The sequence below is a fragment of the Pleurodeles waltl genome, chromosome 7, assembly GCF_031143425.1.
Source record: "Pleurodeles waltl isolate 20211129_DDA chromosome 7, aPleWal1.hap1.20221129, whole genome shotgun sequence".
Classification (NCBI taxonomy): Eukaryota; Metazoa; Chordata; class Amphibia; order Caudata; family Salamandridae; genus Pleurodeles; species Pleurodeles waltl.
The window spans coordinates 762,130,221-762,156,508 of NC_090446.1; the positions used below are offsets into that span (position 1 = coordinate 762,130,221).

The 26,288-nt window shown below is 45.7% G+C and overlaps 1 protein-coding gene across 2 annotated transcripts in view; it reads left to right on the top strand.

Annotated features, from left to right (window-relative positions):
• The window catches only part of PITX1 (paired like homeodomain 1), a 93,220-nt gene that overhangs the window by 56,763 nt on the left and 10,169 nt on the right, over nt 1–26,288 (top strand). For both annotated transcript variants that reach the window (XM_069199239.1, XM_069199240.1), the window contains exons 3-4: nt 12,320–12,466; nt 17,677–17,882. In XM_069199239.1, the coding sequence (XP_069055340.1) occupies nt 12,320–12,466; nt 17,677–17,882 (353 nt within the window). The remainder of the gene's footprint in view (nt 1–12,319; nt 12,467–17,676; nt 17,883–26,288) is intronic.

A 26,288-nucleotide genomic window follows, 5' to 3' on the forward strand; every position in this document is an offset into this window, starting at 1 on the left:
GGTGTGGTCGGTGGGTGTCAGAGTTGGTCTTAGTTCTGTCGGCCACCAGGTGGCATGCAGTGGTGAAATCTTGCTTCCAAAGACTAGCACTTCTGTCTTGTCTTAGTTGAGCTTCCAGTAGCTGTTTCTAATCCATTCTGCTGTCATGGTTATGCAGTTGGTGAAGTTGGTTCTGGTGCTAGTCGTTTTGCCTGTCGAGGAGAGGATGAGCTGGGTTCCATTGGAGTTGAAGGTGATGTCTTGGGATTGAATGAAGTTGGAAAGCAGTCCCATGTAGACGTTGAACAGGGTAAGGCTGAGAGACGATCCCAGGAGCACTCCACAGATCAGGTTATAGGTTTCCAATGCAAAGGGTGGCAGACTTACTCTTTGGGTTCTGGAGCAGATCCAGTAGAGTGTGAACCCTTGGATGCAGCCTGCGTTGAATTCCATGGACAGGTCGAGCAGGATAAAGGCCTATGTTTTTCCTCAGAATGGTCTTAATGTTGTTTGTTGCTGCGATGAGTGTTGTTTTGATGCTGTGGCTCTTACTGAATCCTGATTGGGTGTTGTCCAGCTGGTGGTATAGTTTGAGGTGGCTGACCGTTTTCTTTCTAGCTGTTTGCAGTGTTGTTTGGAGTCCCAAAGGTCCTCTGTGTACCAGTCGGCTTACTTATTTGTCCCTCTTTGCTTGGGGAGTTTGATGGGTGCAAAGAAGTCTGCGCAGTTACTTATCCAGTCGCTGAAGTTGATGATGTCCTTGTTGAGGTTCTACGTGGGATTGGATTGCTCTTTGCTGAGGACGTACAGACAATTAGCTTCTGAGATTTTGCCCCAGCTGCACCTGGGTTGGCTCGAGTCGTAGGAGTGTTGGTTTGTGGTGTGTTGATATGGAAGTATATTATAGAATGGTCATCCGTGTGAAGGGTGAGGTTGAGCTGTACTTGATGCTGTAACTGATGGTGAAGAAGGGGTCCGCTATGTATCTGGCAATGTGTGTTGGTCAGTGATGAGCTGGGTTAGTCAGTTTTGTTCAGGCTTTCAAGGATGGCTGTTAAGCAGAAGTTGTTTCTGTCCTGTAGGTGGAAGTTGAAGTTGCTGAGGAGTCTGAAGGCTTTGGCATCATGGTGAGAGGTGTAATGAAGTCAGTGTGAGGCTATGAAAGGTAGTTCATGGTCCTGGTTGTCAGTAGGTGAAGGTTCAGTTTAGAGTGACGTTTTGGGAGATTTGCAGCTTGAAAAGCATATATTCCATGAATAAGGTGGCATCCTGCACGGTTGTTGAGCATTTGATGGGGTCTTTGTAGATGGCTGTGAGTCCTCCGTCTGGCTGTCAAGGTGGTACTGACATCCAATTCGGTAGCCAGTTTGGACTTCTGAGGTGATACAGGGTGCTGATGTGCAGTTGAGCCAGGTGTCGCCGCTCAGCAGGTCCCAGATTTTGGTTGCATATTTTCTGAGCAAGCATGTGTTGAGTAGCATGTATGCATGTGAGTGGATGTTGGGGTGTGAGGTTGAGGATTGGCAGCATTGGGACGAGAGGGATTCTGAGTCGATCGATCAAAAGAGAGCTATGGTGCATTGCTGGGGGCTAATTGGACCTTGATTTGCGGTGCTGGGCGTGATCCAGGCGCGGACACTTGGTGACAAGCTTGCCTTTGGCACACCGGCAGCACCGACATGCAGCAGCCGCTGTTAAGTAGGTCCTGCGAGAAGGGATGAGCACGTGGTGATGGGTGGGGCTACCCAAGCATGGGAAGAAGATGTGGTAGAAAGAAGCAGGTGAGGTGAGTGGGAGGGGGAGATGGCACAGGGGCTGAGGCGAGTGGTGCAAAGGAGAGCAGAAGGCCTGAGATGGGGTGAAAATGGAGGAAGATGATAAAAGAGGCAAAAGCAGGGGGAAAATAGATAATTATGCTAAAGAAAGAGGCAGAAGCAGGATGGAAAAACAGAAAGATGTTACATAAGAAGCAGGGTGCAAAAACTGAGAAAGATGCTAAAAAAAAGAGGCAGAAGCAGGTGAGGAAAAACAGAGGAGGATGCCTGAAATGAGTAAAAGCAAGAAGCAGAAGAAAGGGCAAAGAGTCTCACGAGCGAGGCGGGTCATCAAGGCGACAGGGCCGTGACTAGTTGAAGGACTGGTCACATGTAATCGGGGGCTGGGCCTAGGCCTACTCACTACTGCAAATAATGTAATAATACGGCCTAAGGGTGTGGAAGAGCTACAACATACTTCATGGGTGATTGGGGCGTTGTACGTGGCATTGCACACGTCATCCCCAAAGAGCCAGCTTACTTATATTTTACACAGGTGCAAACACGGAGCTTCCTCGGTTTTGCTCTTTTATATCACGGGAAGGAGCGAACACAGGTTGCACCGGTGCACATTACATAAACAGTTTTGCACAAGGACAAAAAGGGAGAAAAACAAACAGGTTCAATGGTTTGTATGTTGCGATTAAAAATAAATATATTTTGTTGACTTTTAAAATATGAAAAGGGAAACTACATTGAGTATTCAGTTATGTTAAATCATAATCCGTCGAGGTCTCATTAATAAAGGTAAGCGGTCACACTACGGGTGGGGGATCTCCCCCAGTCACATTTTCCACAAGGGGGGCGACATCTGCCAGACATTCCCGTCGGTGTCTTCAGCTGTACAGGCACTGGAGTCTGACGGCTTCCTAGCGCAGGCCCTGCCTCTGCCTCCGGGGTCTTGTTGGCTGAGCCCCCGGTGGGGGTGCACAGGGTGAGACTGAAAGCTGCACAACCCACGGTGTGCACACGCTGCTAGCTCCGGTTTTAAGCACACACCGTGCCCCCGACAGTCCCGGTTTTTGATTATCTGTCCTAGTGGATTTTAGTAAATTACGTACTTGTGCCAGGTTTTTACAGGTAGCGCAGAGCAAACTTGTATCAGTTTCAGGTTCAGGAATAGGTATCAGTCTTTTCAGAAATCAATTTAATGAGCATTTATGATAATCTATGTAAACGGTGTACATAATTATGCCGCTTAGTGCCTCAGTGTTGGTGAGCGCGTTCTTTTCAGTCATTCTGTGCCCTTCTGCAAGGTGAATTTGTAGCCCCACTTCTATTTTTGTGAAATGTCATGGTTTTGAATTTTAAACATCTAGTCTACCTAACTTTATTCATTGGGACACGCTTAAAGGCTTGACCTCGGGTTAGCGAGGAGGCCATCGGTAGCCTGCTGCTTCTGCAGCCATATGTGAGCTGACACAGAGTTTTAATAAAGTGCTGGAGCGTGCGTTCTGGTCTGAATGCGCCCAAGACAACATGGCGCGCCCAGGGACAAATCACGGTGTTAATAAACCTCTTGCTTTCCTGGTTATGCTTACCCTGGTTCTCTGCTCACCTCTGGGGCTTCATCCTCTAATTGTTGGACCCCCGTCCCGACTCCTGCGTGACTCCCCGTTTAACCAAACGCCAAGGTGACCAGCATTTTAAAGCCTAAAAGCGCGACATATCACAAAATATAAGAATGACTAAAATTTTACTTCAACCGATCGCACATAATGACAGCGCTCATCGGCATAGGATTATAGAAATGGCGCTACGAACATAAATAAAATGCATTTTTAAAGCCAGCGCAAGGCCTTTTATTTTAAAAGCTTTCTGATAATATCTGCTAAGTCTCTCTGCATTGGGAAACAAAACAAAAAATCACCTACCACTGTTTTCAGGGGACCCTCTTCAAAAACCGGGACGTGAGCTAAATTTACTGAAATTTGCCGGGACGGCTGGTGGCAAATCAGGGACTGTCCCGGCAAATCGGGGACGCCTATTGACCTTGCTTGACTGCACTGAGAACTGGAGGCAGAGGGGCTGGTAATCGGTGTGTGGGGCGGGTCACTCGGAGTTCATTCAGTGAAGAGAGGGAAGGAGGAAGAGCCTGAGACGGAAACGATGCTTCCCCTGAGGTACCCCGGGTCAACGACAGAGCTCCGGGTGGAATTAAGGTGACCCTGGTGAAAGTCACAGCCACCTGTATTTGTCGTCTTTTAATGGCGGCAACAACAGATAAGTGGGCACGCCCGCTCAAACGCGCAGAGAATTCGACGATGGAAACATATGGGATTTCGGTAGCGGCGTGTTAATCCCGCCAGCCTGATGCCCCCTGCCACACACAGCTCTGTCCTTCTTGAGCTTCGTGTGCCAGACACTGCCCTGCTAGCAGTGTGCCTCAATCAGGCTGCCCACATCCACCCATCCGACGGTCCAAGCGGATACCGGCGGAGGGAAGGCTCTGGCCTGAGGACAAGTCCAGAACAGGACACCTGGTAGGGGGATCCACACAGGCACTAAAACAGCTGTGCTGGGAAAGGGTAGTGGGTAGGGGCGTGATCTCACGCTCTTTTGACTGTACAGAGCACGCAATGCACTCACTCTTTTTACACAGGCATGTCACCCAGAGAGCCGTACTGAGGAGGTAAAGCGGGTTACTTAACATCTTTCTATGAAAAGAGGCCTAAACAGCCCCCGAACTTTTCGCAGTCCACTCTTGGTGTTGCATAGAGATCCCTGATACTATTAGCTTTCCTTGGAGAGATCTGGGAAGATCGAGTCGAACGTTCCTACAATCTGCCTCTGTTTTTTAGATATCCGGAAAGATAGGGACGAACTTTCCTACAACCCGCATTTGTTCTTCCCAAGATGAGCTGTGCATTTGAGGAGCGTTCGTCCAACTTTTCCACAATATGGCCTTCACCTCGTGGATAGGTTCCCATAGTTTTGCCTCTGGCTAAACCTTTCCGCAAATGCCCTTGTTCTTGCGGATCTGTTCGGAAGGCTCAGATTTTCCAGAACCCGCCATTGTTCTCGCGGAGCTGTTCGGAAAGCTGACTCCTGACTTTTCCTCAACCCGCCCTAGTTCGCGAGGAGACCAGGTGACCATTTTGAGGAGCTGTGTCGGACTGGCCCTACCGTTTTCCGAACACGTTCGGAGAGCAGCGCCTTTAGCTAAACTTTTTGCAGCCTGCCCTTGTTCTTGCGGAACTATTCGGAAAGTTCTTGTCCCGCGTTGGCGTAACCCCCCCTCTTTCTTGTGGAAATGAGTTACGCATTGAAAACCTCCGACACTTCAGTCTGTACCCCTCTTATTTTACTACTCCGTGAACATCTACCGGGGCTTCGTGAGAACTTGAACTTTTCCCCGTCGGTCCAAAGCGTTAGTATGTTTGTCCTTCTCCGAGTAGTGACGAAAACGTTTGCTTGGAGGACTTAAGTCACACCTTTTAGATTTTGCAAGTAAACACGCTTTTGTAAACACCTGAAGCTAGGATCCAAAGCTAGAGCATGTGAGCGAATTAAGCAGTCGGGCAGTGCCTTTCATCATCTTCAATGTGGACTTTTATAGCACGGCCAATCACCCGTGAGGGTATTAAGGCGCCGAGTGGGCATACGCCCCCTCAAAAGTACATCCTTGGTGTTTCCTGCCCGAACCTGCTGATGTCAGAGTCGACGCATAGGGGGCTCGTGGTGATACAATGCACACAAGGTGTGTTCATTAACGTTAAGGTCAGGCTAGAGGGCGCCTACAAACTCGGTGTCTCTCACTTCAAGGACCTCAGGCCTAAACACATGGTGTGCCACACTCTACAGAGCCCGGAGCACGACAGGGAGTTTACACCTCTCCGGTGAGAAAGGAAACTCCCATTTCCTCTGTGTTTTAAGTGAGTTTAGCCCACACCAATGATTCAAGGGAGGGTCCGCCTCACTAGTGATATAATCGAGCTCACACCTCATACTTAACGCCGGAAATTCATCCATCACAGTGAGGCATTAGTTCGCTCGACCATTGACTCGAGATAGTGCATGTCTCAATTTTGATTCAGAACACTTCAGATCTCACCAGTAATTCCATAGATTTCACGTCTCGCTGGTGAGGTTGAGCGTTTACCCGTCACCAGGGATACAGGGAGTTCATGACTCGTCAGTGATGCACGGAGATCACGCCTCACTGCTGAGCCAGGGTCTTCACACCTCACCTGTGAAGCAGACAGTTCACACGTTGTCGATGAGGCGGGAGTTCATACCTCCTCCTGGTGACAGGAAGTTCACAACTGACAGAGGAGGAAGGCAGTGCGCGCCTCTCTACTGAAGCAAGGGGCTTGTCCTCACGAGTGAGGCATTAGGTTCACACTTCACTTGTGAGCTGGGGAGTTAACAGCTCGCCACAAAGACAGGACGTTGGCATCTCATTAGTGCAGAAGGCAGTGTGCACCGCAGTAGAGGCATGGGTTTCGCACCTTATAGGGAACTCACACTACGGCAGTGAGCTAGAGTTCACACTCTCATGTAAGGCGGGGAGTTGACGCGGCTCACTAGTGAACAAGGTGTTGCACGCTTCACTACAGAGGCAAGGAGTTCACACCTCACTAGTGGATTCACACCTTACTAATGAGGTAGGGAGCACACACAACAACAGTGAGTTAGAGAGTTCAGACCTCCCATGTAAGGCGGGGGGTTGAAGGGGCTCACTAGTGAACAAGGCGTTGCACGATTCACTAAAGAGGCAAGGAGTTCACACCTCACTAGTGGATTCACACCTTACTAATGAGGTAGGGAGCTCACACCACACCAGTGAGTTAGAGTTCAGATCTTCCATGTAAGGCGGGGGATTGACGCGGCTCACTAGTGAACAAGGCGTTGCACGCTTCACTACAGAGGCAAGGAGTTCACACCTCACTAGTGGATCCACACCTTACTAATGAGGTCGGGAGCTCACACCACACCAGTGAGTTAGAGAGTTCAGACCTTCCATGTAAGGCGGGGGTTTGACGCGGCTCATTAGTGAACAAGGCGTTGCACGATTCACTACAGAGGCAAGGAGTTCACACCGCACCGAAGAGGCGGGAGTTAACACGTCACCATTGTGTCTCTGCCCACAGAGCCTTCCAGAGGCGCTCCCGCGGCTCCCAGAGGATTAACTGACTGCAAGTTCGAACTAATTTCCACATCCCTGAGACAAGTCGTGTTATTGTTTTAGGCTAATGCTGACAGGTTTGCTCTGCCTCGGGTGCAGAGGGGAGGCCGGGAGCCTGGGCCGGTCACAGTGGAACAGCAAAGTGAGCCGCAGAAGTGTCCGCTCGCTACTGTAACTGGCTACAATGCACGGGCCTCGCATGTGACATGCACAGAGGACTGGTGTCGAGCCCTGCCTGCTGAAATCACACGGTGTAACCCTGCCCCGTGTGGGCCACCCTAACTCTGAGCGTGTTACACATATGTACGCAGGCACCCCAAAGGCCAACCCGATAATGCAGTCCACCCCGGAGGTTTGTGTAGGGTGTGTGCGTCTAGTGCCTGCTTTCGGTGCCCGTGTGTGCATGCATTTACACAACTGCAAACATAAACAAGCCGTCATGTACGTGTGAAATGTTGATGTTTGATATCAATTTGTGGACACATTCTCCCACAAGAATGCTAACTGTAACTGTGTCGTGCAAACAGCCTACGCACAACGCCCACAAGGGCACAGGTGTGCTGTTTTGTATTTATTTCTTGAAGTACTTTATTGTAATTATTGTAGCCTCCGAGGCATTTATTGTGACCAACAAAAAGCTGGAAACATGGGACAGAACATTAATTTTAGAGAATGAGACGGCCCCTCCTTGAGCACGGCCTTGTTCTGTATTAAATGACTGCCCTCATTGCACGTAATAAGTGATTTGACAGGCGCACACCCGCCGACGCGTCACCTTTCGAACAAGTGTTTCTGTCTACGCCTATAGAAGTGGCCAATGCCCAAAATGTTTGGGAGTATATATGAATAAACATACACAAGCACATAAATGCCAGTTGAAGATTAGTTATGATTCAGCAAATCTAACCCTGGAAAAATCCTGAGATTGGCTAGTTGTGCTTATGAACACACACCCGAACTCAGCCACACATCATACTTTGCTCTTGGAAATGAGTTATTTTCCTGCGCCATTGGCAACGTGGTGTATTGATCATGGTGGGCGGTGTGGGCTATGGTGTTTATTGCATTCCCTAACTGGGAGTTTTGCACATTTCAGGGTTTATTTGGCCTGCATTTTATTTGATATAACTAACCTTTACATTTAACTGTTGTTATTTCAGTTAATTCCTATTTTGTTATCATGCATTATATTCACTTGCCATGTGCCCATTCGACACTGCCCACCGGCGGGGTTGGCACAACAGACACACAAACCGTAACTCTTTACATTAAATAAAAACACACCCTTAAGCTACTAAATTAAACTAAAAGGCATAGCTGTCTTGTTCGTAGTGTTAAGAATTATGTGGTATGGAGTCTCATCCATATAATTATTTACATTTGTAATTGCACCACACGCATTAAGGGTGAGGTAATGAAAACTGCATTTGGTGTGTGAGTCATGGTTTATACGGCTGTTGTGTGAGTTATGGACCAACGAGCTAACCATAATTTCCGACTTTTCAGCTTGCAGTAGGAATTGTAACTGCACTTTAACTGTGTTTTATATGAGAATGTTGTCGGATTTTTTTAAAACATGTGCTAATGTTTTATGACCAAAGTTAAGCATTACTTCACTTTATCTTGGATATTTTCAGTGATTATTATATATATAGTTTCTCCTTCGGATCTGGTAATTCAGAATAAAACATCGGTGACCGCCTTCTCTCTCATATGTCTTCCATTTATGCATCGTCAGTTAAATCTTTTGCCACATTCAAAATTCTTCAACAGAAAAATAAGTATAATAAAATGCCAAAGTTAGTGCCTGTAAAAAAATATGCACACTCTGTACTTGGTGTTTAAAGTGTAACAGTGTCCTATGGATTAGCAGTTTAATCCAGAGGTTCTGGTGACAAAATGAAAAGTGAGGCCAAATGAAGAAGTGGCTTTATTGGACCCCTAAACACACCTTATACATTGTGTATTTTTATATCATATATATTTCAATGCAGTCTTGAAGAAAACATGTTTTTTTTCCAAATCAATGGAAACATATTTTTCGATGGCACCTTTTCAATACAAGACTATATCATTCGATTGTCTGCCCTGGAAAGAAAACCAACTTTTAAATATGTTATTCAAAAGGCCAGTTCCCATGAAGAGATGCTTTACAGTCCATACATTCTGTTTGTGGAAGTGAGGTGAGTTTAGCTCTGACTGAACAGTGCAGCTGTCCTAAATTCTTCAAAATGTGTCTAAGAATGGCCTTGGCTCTAGCCTGGGGGTTTCCCTCTCACCACATGCCATTAGCTGTTGTATTAATCTTCCACCTTTGGAGTGCTTGCCTTGCAATGCCGAGGGATTACTTTGCATCACACAGTACACTGAATCATCACACGTTAACACGGTTTACCCAGTAGATGCATTTGTATAGAAAGTAATTAGTTTTTTTCCTTTTTCACTGCATCAGGCTTTTTTTAAGCGTTTTGCCAGGGCTCAACATGCAAGTCGGACCACTTGGCTTTGTAACTGTGTGTTAAAGTTCATGTCTGCCAGATACAGCTAACAACTTCCTCGATTTCCAATCGAATGTTCAAGCTTCCTTTGTTTTTGGTTTCTTTTGTTTTTAAACAATGGACGATGGTTAAGCACAGCAGGATAGATTGTGGTTGTCATATTTTAAGTGTAATGTCAGGCTTAGTGACTGAGAAGAACGGAGAAGGATGTTAGACTAGGTCCAGATCCCCCATCGAATGAAAGCCATAATTCACCGCACTGATGTCATATCCAAGCTTTTCGAAAAAACAATTGATGGTTAGAACAGCATATCTCAAAATATGGGTTTGGAAACCATTGCTTTTTGTGCAACGAAAGCAGGTAAACGTGTTAGATACTAGATGTGGTCCACATACCCGATGAGCCGGGAGTATTATTATATTTGTGACTTTTGTTGAGTGTGGGGGGTGGGGGAGGCGTCACTCTTGGGAATCGAAGCCTCAAATACCTCATCGGGCCGCTTCTCTTCCTCGACAGTGGTAACAACATATGGGTGATGTGCTCTTCTGTCATGCGTGGTGGTTGTAAACAAAATTATTTAACCATAACTAGGATTCAAGGGGTTAAATTCGCTGATTGAGATAAAGTCCCGCTCCTTCAATATGGCAGAGCAGTCTTCCATTCTAATGTTATTGCAAAGTGCACTTTCCGAGACACTGAACTTTATTTTCTCGTGTTAGTTACAGTGTACAATGGTAATAACATGGAATTTAACATTAGCACGGTAATGATAAATATGTGAATGCGTGTTTATAGTAGATTTTTTTACCACATGTGCTCTAAATAACAAGTATTATAGGTCCACATTTATCTAGCTGGCATGAGGTTAATACAGGAAATGGTGAGTGGCCAATAATACGGTGCAAATAACAAAGGAAATGATAGTAAAAGCATATTGTATTGCTGGATAGATAGATAGATAGATAGATAGATAGATAGATAGATAGATAGATAGATAGATAGATAGATAGATAGATAGATAGATAGATCACACGTTTTATCGTTAGCTAGTGCGAAATATGTGTCATTCGTCGTGTCCGTAAAATGTATCAAATCTGATGTGGTGAGATTTCATCTTGTATTTACGGAAGATGGATTCGTCTGCTGTGCATGATTTCTCCAAGCACGCCGTGGTGATGTGGAATTGCCTGGCTAGAGTTTCTGACTATTGTATACAATGATGTATGTGTTTGGTGAACTGTGCATAAATATTTATGCTCCGCAGGCTGCTGCGATGCTAATACAGCTCCAAGCGGCATACACTTTAATAAGGTCCAGGGTGTGCGCCCCGATAAGGGGCAGCAGAGTTTCACAAAATACCCATCCCGCACTGTCCCCTTCAGGAGGCATGTTTACATACAGATCCCCGGGAGGGAGAACACGCGCGGGGTACTCTGGGGGGGCTTCACTAACTTGGGCAGTGAGGTGGACCACGAACGGCCATTGCTCCTTTAAGACGGACTCCCTTCCCACGGGCATCCTTGGAGCTCGCCCGTGAGTGCGGAGAGCTCCCCAAGCCCGAGGGCAGCTGTAGAAATACAAGTCCAGCAGAGCGGGATCGCAGGCCTAGGTTACGCAGTCAGGAAAGCAGAATTGGGGCTACTGTTGCTTTAAGGGAACTTTCTACCAGGGTGTTGCGGGGGTAAACTGAGAGCTCCTCCGTGCCTGAGAGGAGCTCCGAGCCCTAATTAGGGAAGCGGGCCGCTCTCATTGCAGTCATAACCATAGAGGCCCGCCTGGCTACAGGCCGGACACTACTGGGCTCTACCAGCCTGGGGGACGCTGTTCCTTTAAGAGAGACTCTCTCTGGGCAGGCACCCGAGCGTCTCGTCCCTACCTGCGAGGCGCTTCCCTAGTCCTCGTAGTTAGGCGCCGCTTTTACCATAGTGCCAGCTGCTGGGCCTAACTGCCACTTTATTACTCGGGGCTATTCCCGGTGGGTTGGAACCCGTGGTGGTCAGTTTTGTAAACTCAGGGCCGCTCCTGCTGTCTCTGGCACTTTACCTGTCACTTTATCGAGCTCCCCGAGGTTACTTGCAGCAGGCAGAGGGGCTTTGAAAGAAAGAGAAAGGGAAGGAGGGGGGAGTAGAGAGAAAGCGATCTGGCTGGGGCAAAAGAGAGTAAAGAGAAGGAGAGAGAGCGAGAATGGCTGGGTAGAAGGAGAGAGGTTGTGCGATGAGAGGAAGGAGAGGTGCTTATTTAGATATTTTTGCTAGGGGTGGACTTAGTTCCCCATTCTGGCCCTGGCCAACAGGATGGACTTGTCTGGGCCTTAATTCAGCCGGGCCAGGGCAGTTACTGTCTCTTTAAGAGGGACTCTGCTAGCAGCCTGACATTTCGGCCTTGCCCGCGAGGCGCTTCCCCAGCCCTCTCACACAGGCACTTCTGCCACAGTCCCACTCGGGTGGGTTTGACGGGGCTTTACTTCAGCAGGGCCGGGATCAGGCACTGTCTCTTTAAGAGGGGCTCTGCTGGCAGCCCGGGAGCTCGTCCCTGTCTGCGAGGCGCTCCCCCGGGCCCGGGGGGGCTGCAGGCCGCTCCCAGGGCGCAGTCACTCATTACTAGACGGGGAGGTTTTCACCTTGAGTGGGAGGAGCCCTCCTTAACTACAGGCCTCGGAGCGGGCGGACAGTGCACAGCTGAGCACGGCGCCCGGACTGGCAGCCCGTGCCAGAGCCCGTGGAGCCCAGGAGGGCAGGGGTCAGTGGCCACCGAAGAGGGCAGGGACCAGAGCCACCGAGGAGGGCAGGGACCGGGGCCACCGTCTAACGAGGGGGTCTGGATGCCAGGGGGTGGATGTTGCTGTCCGAGGAGCCCGCCACGCACTAAAGCCCTCTCCTTCTCATGGATTCCTTCAAAGGTGGCATGAACCTGGAGCGGCTGCCCGATGGCCTGCGACCGCCGCCTGCGCACGACCTGGCGGCCTCCTTCCACCTGCAGAGGCCGGCCGAGCCCCGAGAGGCGGCGGAGAACTCGGCCAGCGAGTCCTCGGACCCGGAGGTGGCAGGTAAGGAGTGCTGGGTGACACTTGGTGTCTGGCTTGTGGGGTGTACAGCACCCGATGTCTGTCGGGGAGGTGGGCAGGTGAGGAGTGGTGTGGGTGACACTTGGTGTCTGGTCTATGGGGGTGTACTAGACCCGATGTCTGGAGCCAGGGAGGTGTGCAGACAGTAGCGTGCACGGGACCAGCAGTAAGTGCCTCTTAGGGTTGCGCACTGGGAGTGGTGCGTGCTTCCTGGAATGTAGCGCTTTAACAACCCCTACGGACAGTGCGAGATTCCACCTCTCTGTCCCGGGGATCTTCGCAAGGCTTCTCCACGCCTGTCCGTCCGCTTACACAATTAATATCACGTTTCCGTCCGCAGGTACAGTCGGCGTAAACTAAATCTGTTTCCAAACAAAGCGCTTTTAAATGCTGCTTTCACTTTCGCAAACTTCAAATATTTCTGCAACGTTATCCACAGCAGCCGAAAACAGCACATTGCGTAAATTATTTTAAACGCAGCCGTTCAAAAAAACATTTCGCCTAAATAGATTTAAAAAAACTCGGGCACCAGATCCCAATGCATGCTTTACATGCAGCGTTTGAATTACCTCACCTTTCAGTTCAACTTTTTACATGAGGACGCATGAAATAACAAATAAAATAAATACATTTTAAGTGTTCGCTGGGGCAACCGATCATCTGCTTTGCTGTAAACAACCTTTTTGAAATCACAACTAACGTAAATTCATTTTGAAGGTTCTAGGTTTTAATCGTAGCAAATCCCATATTTGTTCAGATTGAATCACAGATTTAAACTGATTTAAAAAAACTTACGTAAATAACGTTTAAAGATTTCCCCAACTAAATCCTAATGAATCGCAAATTATACTTCACACGCAGACGCCTAAACATCTCACATGCATTTCAGAGTTGCATGGATTAATTCTAAATATTTCACATGTATGTTCTGCTTTGCAAAGACAAAACTAAAAATCGTATCAGTTAAAAAAATTTAATGGTTCGCGGAATAAATCTCGATGCCTACTGCGGCCCTCGCTCGCCTGGAGACGTGAGCTCACGGCCACATAATCTGCTAACTTTAAGCAAAAATATTTTAGTGTGTGGGGCAAATTAAGAAGGCAGGGATGATGCATATATCCTGCCTTCGGAATTTAAACACCCTTGAAATTCAGTCTTTCTTTGCCATCTTGCATTTTACACAATATGTTCGCGAATTCTGATCATACATACAGGCGTATGAATTCCTATCTACCTATTCCAAGGTTCCCGTTTATAATCTTAACATATTGCCCTCCCCTTCTCTCGTCACAAGGAGGTGACTTGTTTGCGATGCACATTTCGTCTGTACCGCGGGGTATGTTGGCCGCAATTTATTTCATAAAAAGGTATGCATTTAAGTCGAAATGAAAAGGCATAAAAACGGAGCGATAAACGGACGGGTGATTTTCGAGTTCACCCTCAGATGCGAAGAAGCGACGATGCTGAACATTTCAGGTATAATAAAAGAATGGCCTTCTAACGCTCTGGTTTATACGGCCTCGTCCCAAAGGCCTGGACTCTGATGGGCCCCAGTCCAGCGGGCGGTTCACAGGCTCTGCTCGTGACCCTCACCCCAGCAGATATTCACGCACTCTGGGGCCTACTCAGGGAGACGGCTTCGGTCAGATTCGCATCGTAAACTTTGCATTGAAGCACATATTTAAAATATTTATTTATAAGGACCAGGTGAGGAGGGAAGCTTCTTTCTGTGTTTCGAGTTCGGAGGGTTATTTATTACTTTCAATTTGTAAAGATCAGCTTTCTTTTCCAAACATGGGGAACCCAGATGCCCTCGGATGCGTCCCTCACCGACCCTACAGGCCACGTCCAGGGGTGCTGCTGGGGCAGGGGTAAACCCCTCTGTAATCCCTGTGCATTCACACTGCATCCTCACTTGTACCCCTCAAGCCCCCCAATACCTATACTGCAGCCCCTCTACAGGCCCCCTGCACCTATACTGGAGCCCCTCGGCAGCACTGGAGGGACTTTTGACAGACAGCACTGCAGTTACTCATCCAGCCATATTTAAAATCCATGTGTAATAAAGTCGAGCTTGAGGGAGCGCTGTGGTACTCATATGTGAGTTATTCCCTTTAATATTTCATTTTCCACGGCTCACATTTGTTGCGAAGCCCTACGATGGATTCGCCGTTTCACAAGTATGAAGCGGGGACAATTCATAAACTTTATTTAGGCCTGTTGGTGACGACCGGGACGAGCTGGACACGTATCAGGACATCCCTGGACAGTACTCCCGGCTGTCGGCCTCTCACTCCGCCGTGGGGTACCTTTTTTACGGATAGCGGCATTACTGTCCGCTTCGGCTCGGCTAACCACATACACGCAAGGCCGGGAAGAAAGGGGTCCAGGCCTCTGGATAACGTTCCCCACAAAGGTCCTGCAAACAGCAGTGTGAAGCGTCCACAATGGAAGGACCCATAGCAGAAGTGGGGTCCAAGGAATAAAGATCCACACATGTAGGGGACACAGAGGCAGGTCTATGGTGGCAGGGCCCTCGCCATAAGGCCTTCAATGGTAGGGTTCGTAGCGACAGGGCTCTCAGTGGTAGGGTCCAGAGCATCAGGACCCCTAGTGTTATGTACCAACGTACCATAGCTGTAGGGTCTAGAGCAGCAGGACCCCAGTGGCATTAAGCACCGTTGTTGGGGCCATGGCACCCCAGGGACAACATCTGTAGGGTACATGGCGGTACGACCCCTAGTGGTAAGATGCACTGCCGTTGAGTCCGCCGGTATAGGTTCCCGTGGTGAGCAGCTCACGAGGATATGCCTCAGTATATTTACTGCGGGCTCTGCTGTGGCGAGACACCGGCTGGCACGTGACAAGGTCCTCTCCAACAAGCTCTTCGACTACCTTCGGAGCGCTTAAAGCCTCCTCCCATTCTCTATCTATGAAATGACGATGCATTACCTTTAGAAAACACGTGTCCGGAGGTAATTTCCTACAGTCCCTTTTAGCGAAATATTAAGACGACAAGTGAAGCATTTCGGAAGATAAAACAAGACGAAAAACTAGGAAGTGCAATTATATCACACTGTGAAAATATGTTTTCACCCAGCATTTTCTTGAGTACCGCCACAGAAATTAAAGGATACATCAGCGATTTCACAAAATATCTGAAGATCTCTTGCATTCGTGTATGTAACTAGTTGAGAAGTTTTCATTCCACGCCGCCCTCGGACCCGCGGAGTGCCCCTTACTGCTGAAACAGGAAGACCTAGTACACACTGGTGAGCGGCGGAAACGACAACTCTGGATTGAAACGTCTTCCTATGCCCCACGGACTTCTCATCTCCCCTCCGAATCCCCGAGCCTGCACCCACTCCTGGCAGACAAGCAGCCCCCAGCCCGGGGATGTTGGTTTCCACATTAGCCGCTGATATTTGGCCCATACAAAAGTGACGGGGGCCTCGGGTTTAATTTTGCATTCTTGAAGGCCTATGAAATAACGTGCATTATAAATAAAGTCAGATTATACATTCATCGCTGAATAAGTAAAACCATAATAAGTCGCAATCAAATCTTAAATTTAGGTTTAAAATTCAAGTATTAAAGCTCAATGTGCACAAAGCACTCGTCTTGACATACGCAAATATAGCACTGTATAGAGCATTTCTCAGATGTAACAATCTCTGGTCTTATTCAGTGAGCACTGAACTGTTTAACAGCTTGTACACAAGGTCAAAAGAGTTAACAGTTTTGATAGCAACTGTTTATTCTGTCGTCTGCATCTGATAGGTGTGCAAAACATTGTCAGCCTGATTGATGTTCCTATATTAACATGTGTGTGAGAAATACATTGAGTAACAGTAACCTATCATTCTCACTGCATAGATAGATAGATAGATAGATAGATAGATAGATAGATAGATAGATAGATAGATAGATAGATAGATAGATAGATAATCGACTGCATCGTCCTTGAGAATTCAGTTTGGTTGCTGGGGACTCTTACTCACGTTTGAAATCATAGAGTTTTTCCTTTAAAAACGCTGATCTATCAGTTTTAACAAACCAGAGGAACATTAAGCAGTAAACCAAGTTATTGAGTCACTCAAATGCGAAACATTAATTCTAGAGCGCAGCGATCCCATGGTCCCTAGACATTACGAAAAAGAGAAGTCAAAATATCAGCACATATAGTATGTGCAAAATCCAGCAAAATGCGCATTTAAAGAAAATAACTAAAATCATGCATTTTGTATTTTAACAGTCTGTAACCTTTTAAATATAGTTTGAGCAGCGCGGAACTGTCCCCATGTAATCCACTTTTGGTGTTCAGATGGAAAACGCATAAAATGCGAAAAAGTAACTTGTTCATGGTACCAACGGTGAACAGGCGTGATGGTGGCTGTACGACTTAGTCATCCTTTTTCGAATATTCTGAAAAACATAATCTTAACAAAAACATTCAGAGCACCGCACATTCTTGCTTTCCAGACTATTCGCTCATTTTAATTTTTGTAAAAACAACTAACAATTTACAGCGGAGCAGCTTTTCCTTTCCATTTACGCGATTTCACCTTCGTGTGTCCATTTAGTTCTACGTGTGTGTGTTTGTTTGTGTTAATATAGCCTCGCACGTTGGTTATACAAGGCAAAAAGTTGTTGTTGTAGCAGAAAGGTGCACCGGAAAAAGCATGTGTCTTTTTAAAGGACAATAACGCCCATTATTCAAGCGCAAACAAACAGTACCATTTGTGTTGCATGCTAAATAAATACACACGCTATTATATTAATACAAGGGTTAACCAAAAGGCCACCGTTATTACGTTTTATATAAAACACACATCTGGGGAATTCCTTTATGTAGGTTCCACATTTACCAATCCCAGCTGAATGCCAGGGTGTGTGCAGTGTTTACAGTAACTTTTGTCTGAGGTCTTGTTGAGGACAGGGGAGGATGCAGAAACGGATCTGGTCCGCGTTTAACGAGAGGCTGGTCCCACTTTTATACCCCCTCTGTGGGTTCAGTGTGGCCGGCTGCTGTTCTGGGTTGTATTTTACAGGGGCCCCTCACTTCCTCCTGACCACCCCCGCCCTCCCTGCCCCCGCAGCCCCTCATGGAACAGGATTTGTGGCCTATGCTCTGGTGTTAGACGGGTAGTGAGTGACTCTCTGGTGCTCTTGCTTTCCTCCCTTGCCTGCAGAGAAGGAGCGGAGCGGGGAGCAGAAGCTAGAAGATGGCGCCGGCGAGGACCCGTCCAAGAAAAAGAAGCAGCGGCGGCAGCGCACGCACTTCACCAGCCAGCAGCTTCAGGAGCTGGAAGCCACCTTCCAGCGTAACCGCTACCCGGACATGAGCATGCGGGAGGAGATCGCAGTCTGGACCAACTTGACCGAGGCGCGAGTCCGGGTGAGAGCGACGCTGCCGGAGCTGTGTGCGTGCGTGCTGCGTGCGCGAGATCTGGCTGCCTGCGTCTGCGCGTAACGTACGACTGCCAGCGTGACTGCCTGCGTGCGCGTGTCCTGCTGTCTCTACTTCCTGTGGTCATCAGTGAGACCTTGTTGACCGATGGTTTTTGGACGTACTTGTGGGGTCATGGGACGCATTTATTTCTACCGCCAGACTTGGGTGGGTTTACTAGCATGTGTGGCCAGCACAAAGGACTTTTTACACGCTCGACTGGCCGAAGCGCGTACTTACAACAATTATAGTGATTTTGTGGCTTTAATATTTCTAGTTCTATGTAGTACAAACTAGGGCACATGGGATTCAAATTACATAATGTATTTAGCGGGTAGAAACAGTAACATACATGTAATTGAGTCCGGGGGGACGATCCAAAGTTTAACAAAACATCAGGACGTAGGGTGAATGCTGCACTCCACGTTATTACAGATTATGTCTTCAGTAATAAACCTTTTGCTTACAAGTGTTTGCTTTCAGGCGATTCAGTCTAATTAATGAAATACAACGAGATTGCATTACGCCGTCGACTTTTGGACGCAAAAGTCCAAAACTGGGAGCAGTGTCGGTATTGACCTGTAAAGAGCTAGGTACCCTAACAAGAGTTTGGCTGCAGGGGTTAAGGGGACACTTACAAACTCGAGCAGAAGGGCCGTATTGCTAAGCACACAGAGCCGTATTACTAAGCACACAAGGCAAGAAATAATAATCACACAGCAAAACTGTTTTTTTTTTTTTTTATATATAAGAAAACATTTTAGTTTCACCATAACCACATATATTTCGTTCCTTGACATACACATAAAACTCAGAAATCCCTGTACTTAAGACACGTATATAATAGCAACATTCAAAATGTATTTAGCACATCTGCGAAATAATAGACATAATTTTCAATATACAACTACATGATTTCCTTTGGATGTTTTGGCCTCAAAAACTCACACAAGCATGTAATTGAAGCAGTTCATCTCCACTATCCAGCCTCTCCCCCTACACACACATAATAACTTTTTTGGGTGCCCTAGAATCGCAGTAAAGCATTTTACATTTTTCTAAGTTAATCTGAGTTCTAACTAACAAGGGGCAGCTAAAAACTTGCTGACAGGAATATGTTGCTTCAGGAGACGTGACGGTTTGGAATCCCTTCCTATACCAATGGTAGATACATCGGGTTTCCTTTTTTGTTTGATGTAGTACAGGACCAGCGCCAATGTGCATGAGCATCTTATGTAAAATATTTTTATCGCACCATGAACATCTCATCCATGAAGTGTTGTACATGGGATGTTGCAGTGTGTGGGGGTCCAGGTGAGTGCCAAATTATATAGCCACCAGGCTATGATGGAGAGGGGATGAACAACTGTTTTATTAGTTGTGTTTTTTTAAACTTTCAATAAAGCCAGGTAGTCTCTTTTAAGCTTTTCCACTGGAAGAGGAAGGAGAGGACATAGGAGAAAAAATAACGAATAAGGGAATGAAACCAAGTACTATGCATTCAATCAAAACGCCTTTCAGGATGGGTGGCGATTTAGGATATGTCAGAATTAAAACAAGTCTCCCTTGACGTTGAAGGAACATTGAAAACAGTTTCAGAGGACAGAGCCCTGGAGCGGATTGTCCTTTCTTCAACATATTTCTATCTTTCCACAAGGAGGGTCTTTCATTAGGAGCAGCTAGCCTTAGGTTTTTGTCCCTCTGTGAAGTTCAGAGGGACAACTGAGACAGAGGCATACTCATACGGCATTTCAAGGATATGACAGAGGGGTTTGAATTCTGTTCCCTGATTGATGTGGAGTAATATCCATTTGCTTTGGGCTAATTATTACCCAGACAACATGATTTTGAGTTTATTAGGGCATTGTCTTAAGTAGGAGTCCCGGGTAGATATGATTGAAACAACCAATGCCGGCGAGAGCGAGTGCAAGAGGTGCACGGTTAAACATGAGTGGAAGAGGTAGGATCTAGCAAACGATTAAAGAAAGCATTATTGAGCTGAAATAATAATGACATTTAAGTTCTGAACTATGCCCAGGCCAGGGTCTTTGGAGTTGGTATCGAAGTAGAAGTAGACAGGAAGGTCAATCAAACCACAAATAGATACGATCAGAAGGTCCCAGCGAGGGATTCAAGCAAAGCTAGTTTAGAGACCTTTAAGTGTGTGTGTGGCATGCCATGATGTGCAGCCAAGTATATGATTGCTTGTGTACCCTGGTGTGTACCTGGATATCATCTGTGTTTACGTGATACCTAGGTTGTGGCTGTCAGTTTTGCTCAAAAGGAAAGTGTTAATAGGGATCTTCAACAAGAAACCAGGTGATTATACACTCGGGGTCATACTAAATAGAACAATGTATTGCTGTTTTATGAATTACATTAGAAATTAGTTACAACATGAGGCACGTAGAGATAAAGTCACTTGCGCCAAATCATGATATTTTTGATTGAGCACTAAAACTAGCACTAGACTATTAGTGAAATACTAAAAAATTGGGTGATACTTTTACAGACTCTTCAGACTCTTTAACTCTTGGGGGTTAAAACAGGTTGTAGATTCGCAACTCTAAAATGAAGCAATGGTTCCTTAAATGCAGCTCAAGATACCAAGCTGGGTAATGCATAGCTGTAGTAAGAGATTTGTGACCACATTTTATCACAAATTGTTAGTGACTTTGAAGCTTGTAAATGTAAATCATCCTCGCAAAGGGATAGGAGAGTGCTTCAAAACGCACAACCCATACGAATAGACACATAACCCCAAAACAAACCAGAAATAAATACACAACCCATAATCAGACCAGAAAGAGAGACAAAGTGCAGACGATCATAATAGAAACGTTCACTAAGTCCAGAGCCACTTTGAAATAGTAACCATTTACATAAATAAAAAACGCGCACACTGTGGAACCACTCGTTGTAGGAGTGGTGAAGGTAACTCAGGCACAGCAGTAATATATTTAGGGCAAGGAAGCAGATCTCAGACACAAAGAGACAAGGTACAAGTGACTGAATCCAGAATTAAACAGAGAGTAACGACAGGTTCCGAACCACACAATGACTACCGACAGCCCATTTCCAAAGAGATGAAGCATAAATTAAAATAATTAATGTGCTGATGCATAATAAGAACGCCACAGATTGGGGCGGCTCACAGTAAACTGGAGAGAAGAGTATATCCTGGGCAAAAACACAGCAGGAAGTGAGTATATTCCCTGAAGCCAAGAAAAGGAACAGGCCCAGAGACGAGCAGGGCCCCACTCAACCACAGAAGGACCTAAACCTGAGACCGCAGAGAGGGCAGACGCCCTGCAGATGAGCAGGCACTGACAGATATACTCAAATGCCCTCATCCCATAGTCACACAAAGGAGTAGGCACGCACCAGACTATTGAGAGGGGCGGACACTCTAAACAGTCCATCAGATGTGCAGGCACTCACCGAAGCCGGACCCAATCATACGGCCCACATAATACGGGCAAATGCATCCAAAAAGTGAAACAAATACAAACTGCAGCGAGAGAGGACAGACACATCAGAAAGACACATAAGGAGTGCAATCCACCCCCGTGGAGAGCATCGGGCACACAGTAACCACTGTAGCAAACACAACCATAGCCACAAACTGGAACAGACACAAGGTCCTCAGAGGGAAGCAGACAGAAACACCGGAAACAGGCCCCAGTGGTTACAATCCTGAGCCACGGACAGCATCAGGCACTTTAAAATTACAGGTGCAAACAACAACTCCTAAGCACAAACTGGGCACACACAACATCCACTGAGTGTGGGAGACACAAAAGGAGTAAGCATGCACCATAGTTACGAACAAGATGAGACACAAACCATGGAGCAGTCCCAGGTGAGGCTGGGAAGCTGATGCCTCACACGGTCACCTAGAATAGCAGAAAGAAACTAGAGACAGTGAGCGGAGCAGACACACGGACAGACACCCTCCTTCCCTCTTCCCCCCCAACCGCCAGGGCCACAGAATGCTATTAGCCACTGTAGATTTTATAGACTCCGATTTACTGCCAGAGTCTGCGCACAAGGGGAAACATGCAAGAAGACACAAAAGCGCTCTCAATGGCTGGCGTGTAACATGATTTGTCCTCAGACAGTGCCTTAATCCTAATTTCCGATGGTTGCTCGCTGCCCCGTTTCAGTATTCACAGAAAATTATATAAACGGACCATTGATGAAAAAGATTCTTCTCCGCAAATCAGTGTGGATTTCTCCCGAACACGACCCCCTGAGTCAGTATTCTATCTTGACAGGCGCACTCGCAGACATGATGGCACCCACCACAGTTCTCGAGGTGTACTCACACAAACACGAAGGCACACGCACACACGCTCGATGACTCTGCTTGTGAAAATGAGTTGTTTTCAAGTTTGAAAGGTGTTAACTTCATCCGAATGTAGCAACAGCAAACAGCAAAGGTACTCACATTTAATCTGTCAAGTATATTTCTTTAACAAACATTAAAAGTCTCATTATTTGCACAGTGCACAAATGGCAGCCTTACTGTAGTGCAGATGCTTTAAATGTACAAAGGTCAAACAGGGCAATGACCGGCCGTAAAGGCCTTGTATTGTGAAATGTGTGTTTAGTGAGCTGAGGACGGGTGGGGCGCAGTGACATGAGGTCAGACGCCGCTGTTTGTAAATGCATTGTTTATAAACACGAGGAGGGAGGGAGGCTGAGGGCTGAGGACTGGTCGGGGAGGGATCTTTGAGGCCTACCACAGAAGCAATACAGCAGAGCGGCGGCTTCAGTGAGGGGCTACAGGGACGAGGTACCATTCACTGTAACGCAGGAGTATGCCACTTCAATGCACTATAATTAAATACAAACCATGCAGTTATGTACGAAGTCAAATAAAGTAGCACAATGATCTGCCCCGAACAAACCAAAAATCCGTGGCATTCTTCTGAGTCAACCAATGGCGGCCTCGCACACATAAGGTGCACAGTAGAAACGCTGTTGGAAGACACCCCCAATAACAATCATCCTAGTAAGTTCACTAGCTGGAAGGGTACACCAGGGTTGAAACACCGCAGTGTACATTACACTTCAACGCCGTATTTTACAAGTATGAACCACATTTAAACCAACGCTTTAAGTATTTACTTCATTGCTCATGGTGCATACATGTTAGAAGCAACTATATGACCAACAGCGACATCACCAAATATTCAATGCAAACATTTGGCATCGTGAGTATTTACATGTGGTGTGTTTCTCTGTGTAAATGTGAGTGTGTGTTTTATGTGTCTGTGTGCATTGTATGTGCAATATGTAAGGGAGTCTGTGTGTGTGTGTGCATGTTAGGCAGTCTGTGTGTGTGTGTGTTTAGTAGTCTGGGCGTGGTGTCTGCTGTGCGCGTTTGTTGTGCACCCCTGTTAGTGTGTGTGTCGTGTTTATGGTATATGCATGCATGTGCATCTTCTGCGTTCGTGTGTGCGGTACGTGTGAGTTAACATGTGGTGTATGTGTGTGGTGTTTGTGTTTTTGTTACGGCGTGCGTCTGTGATGGTCAGTGTGGGAGTGTAGTTACTCTGTGTGTTTGTATGGCGTGAGGGTGCATGATGTTTGACCGTGTTTTTGAATATGGCCCCCTGCATGTATGACTTTGTAGAGATTTGCGTCTGTACCTGTGCTATCATGACTAATTACAAATGACATTTTAACTTGGTGATGCGTTCCTCGCCGCGCGCTCAGTGGCGTCACTGGGCGCGTTCGTTGAGCACAAGGCGCGGGTTATTTTCCTGTAACCAGCTATAATAACTGTGCTGCTGATAACGCGGGGTAATGGTCAAGGCAAACCCCGGCCGTAGCATATTTGCATGCACAGTATTTGCATCCGGGCGCAAAGGAAACAGGTTCTACTTTTTATGTAACCTCTTTACCTAATTTAAAACCACAAAGTATAGGCGATATTGCTATTCCTCTACACTCCTACTGATAAAATTAAAAATGTTGCTAATGTTTGAAAGACTTGTACGAATAAGTTTGACGTGATTCATGACGCCTTTATAGTGTTTCTGGGAGCTAGAAATATAGACGAGGGGTCTAGTGTCCAAAGTTAGACTCCAAGAAGGTTTTTCGGACTTCTCCGGCATCATTCGTTTCCGGGAGAGGCAGAGGGGCTGGGAGCAGATTCTCAAACCAACACTGGCCTCGGCCCATGCTTGCTATACACAGCGAGATTAGTTTTCGAGGTCGGACGTTTTGCAACGCGAAATAAAAGACAGGGAGGGCGAGCAGGTGAAGAGGGCGATCTGTTTCATAACCCCCAGGTACAGTGAGCTGTAAGTCTCTCTTTCCGTAGGCTGCCCCTGGTAATTTGAACTCCAAAATCTAGGTTTCTACAGATAGGCGTGAACGAAAACTCAGACCCAAATATAAATGTAGCCAGTCTAGAAGATGACTAGTTTGCAGACGGCTTTATCTGAAATCCAGATACAAACAACAAAATTACAGAATAAGTTACCCTTTGAAAACCTTTTAAATTCGACCTAGTTCTCATAAGTAGCATTTTAAAGATATTATAGAAGAAGTATGCACAAATAATTTAGAATAAAATGATGCATTAAAAAAGAAATAGTTGGAGCTAGCTAAAGTATTTACATTTTTTAAAAATGTGTGAGAAAAATCAGTTAAAATGATATAAAATATTTCTGTCAAGATTCTCGGGGAATTAAACTAAAATAATAAAAAGGTATATTTTACAAGTATGCGTTTTTAAGAATTAAGGGAAAATCGCTGAAAGGTTTCTTGTTAAAAATGAATTTGAAAATACACTATTTGAGGTGAAAAAAAATGTTTTTTACAGAAGCGAAGGGGCATTAAGGTAAAATTATAAAAAGTCAGCTTGCTGTAATATACCGTATTAAAACGATAAGAAGCTACACTTTAAAGAAAACACATGGGATTCAACAAGTAAGGATAAAAAAATGACACTTGAAAAATGCAAAAAGTATTTGCGAAAATGGTTTTAAAAGTTATGTTGTTTCAGATAAGTAGACTAAAATGATAAAAGTTAAACTATTACAGATTGAATTGGGGAATTCAGTAAAATTGATAAAACGTAACATCTTTAAGGAAATACGGGGGGATTATACTACATTGATTTTAAAACTTTTTTTGTAAAATAAATCTTTAAAATAATAAGAAGTCACATTTTTAGAAAGTCAAACTGTAACATTGTTTAAGAATACAAAGAGAATTAGGAAAAACAGTTACACCTTTTATAACATTTATGGAAATTAACTTAAAATCGAAAGCAGTTATATTGTAAAAATATGCTTAGGAGAATTAAACTAAAACGATGAGAAATCGCATCTGAAGAAAAGCGCTTAAAATATAACAAAAAAATAAATTATACAAAACGTACGAAAGAAATAAAGTTACAACAATACCTTACGTTTATGTAGGTGACCTAAGCGCAAAAGCTGAAAAGTTGCATTTTACTGATCATAATGGGGGAATTAAGCATGCCTTCCCGGGGTAGAATAGTTGCTTCACATTAGGACCACCTTGTTCTACCGCACTGATTTCCAAATCATTGCCCCGCGGATCTGTAGTCCAACTGTGTGCCAGGCACACTAGCGCATGTACATTCAGTGTGATATGGATTTAAAAATATATATAATTTAAACACGCTCCAAATTAAATTCTTTAATATTACAGGAGTGGGAGGGGAAATACGTTATTTGGAGACAACACTTGGTAAACCTTAGTTTGCACGTTGTTTTTTTAACAAAAAGACGGATAAAACGTGCAATATTTGCAAGAAAAGGAAGAAGAATTAAAACTTACCGGAACTCTTGTGGAAATGCAAAGATATAAATTCCATAATCAGGGTTTGGTTAGAATTCGAAGAATGTTGAAATAAAAAAAAAAAAAGGCAACAAATAGTTTCTTGTACCTGTACACACACTCTGGGTTCGCGGACTAAGATGCACATATATGCATGCATACGCACACAAAAGCATGTATTAAATCTACACGCACATATTTATAGGTATACACGTATACGTGTCGATTTAAACGAAGTGTCTGTGTATATGTATATATACACATATATACACATATATACACATATATACACATATATATATACATATATATACTCGCACAAACATGTTACCCAGACAGAGCAGCAGACAGAGCCCAGTGCCCTGCTCCGGTTGTGTAAACACTTCTATCTTTATTGCCGTGGTTGGGTCTCTTTGCATACCGTACAATAACACGGCCGATAAGGCCAGGCTTGGATTGTGCTCCGCGATAAGCAGCCAGATAGACACTCGGCTACATTCACGATCACTCGAATGTCTACTGCGTGTCGCT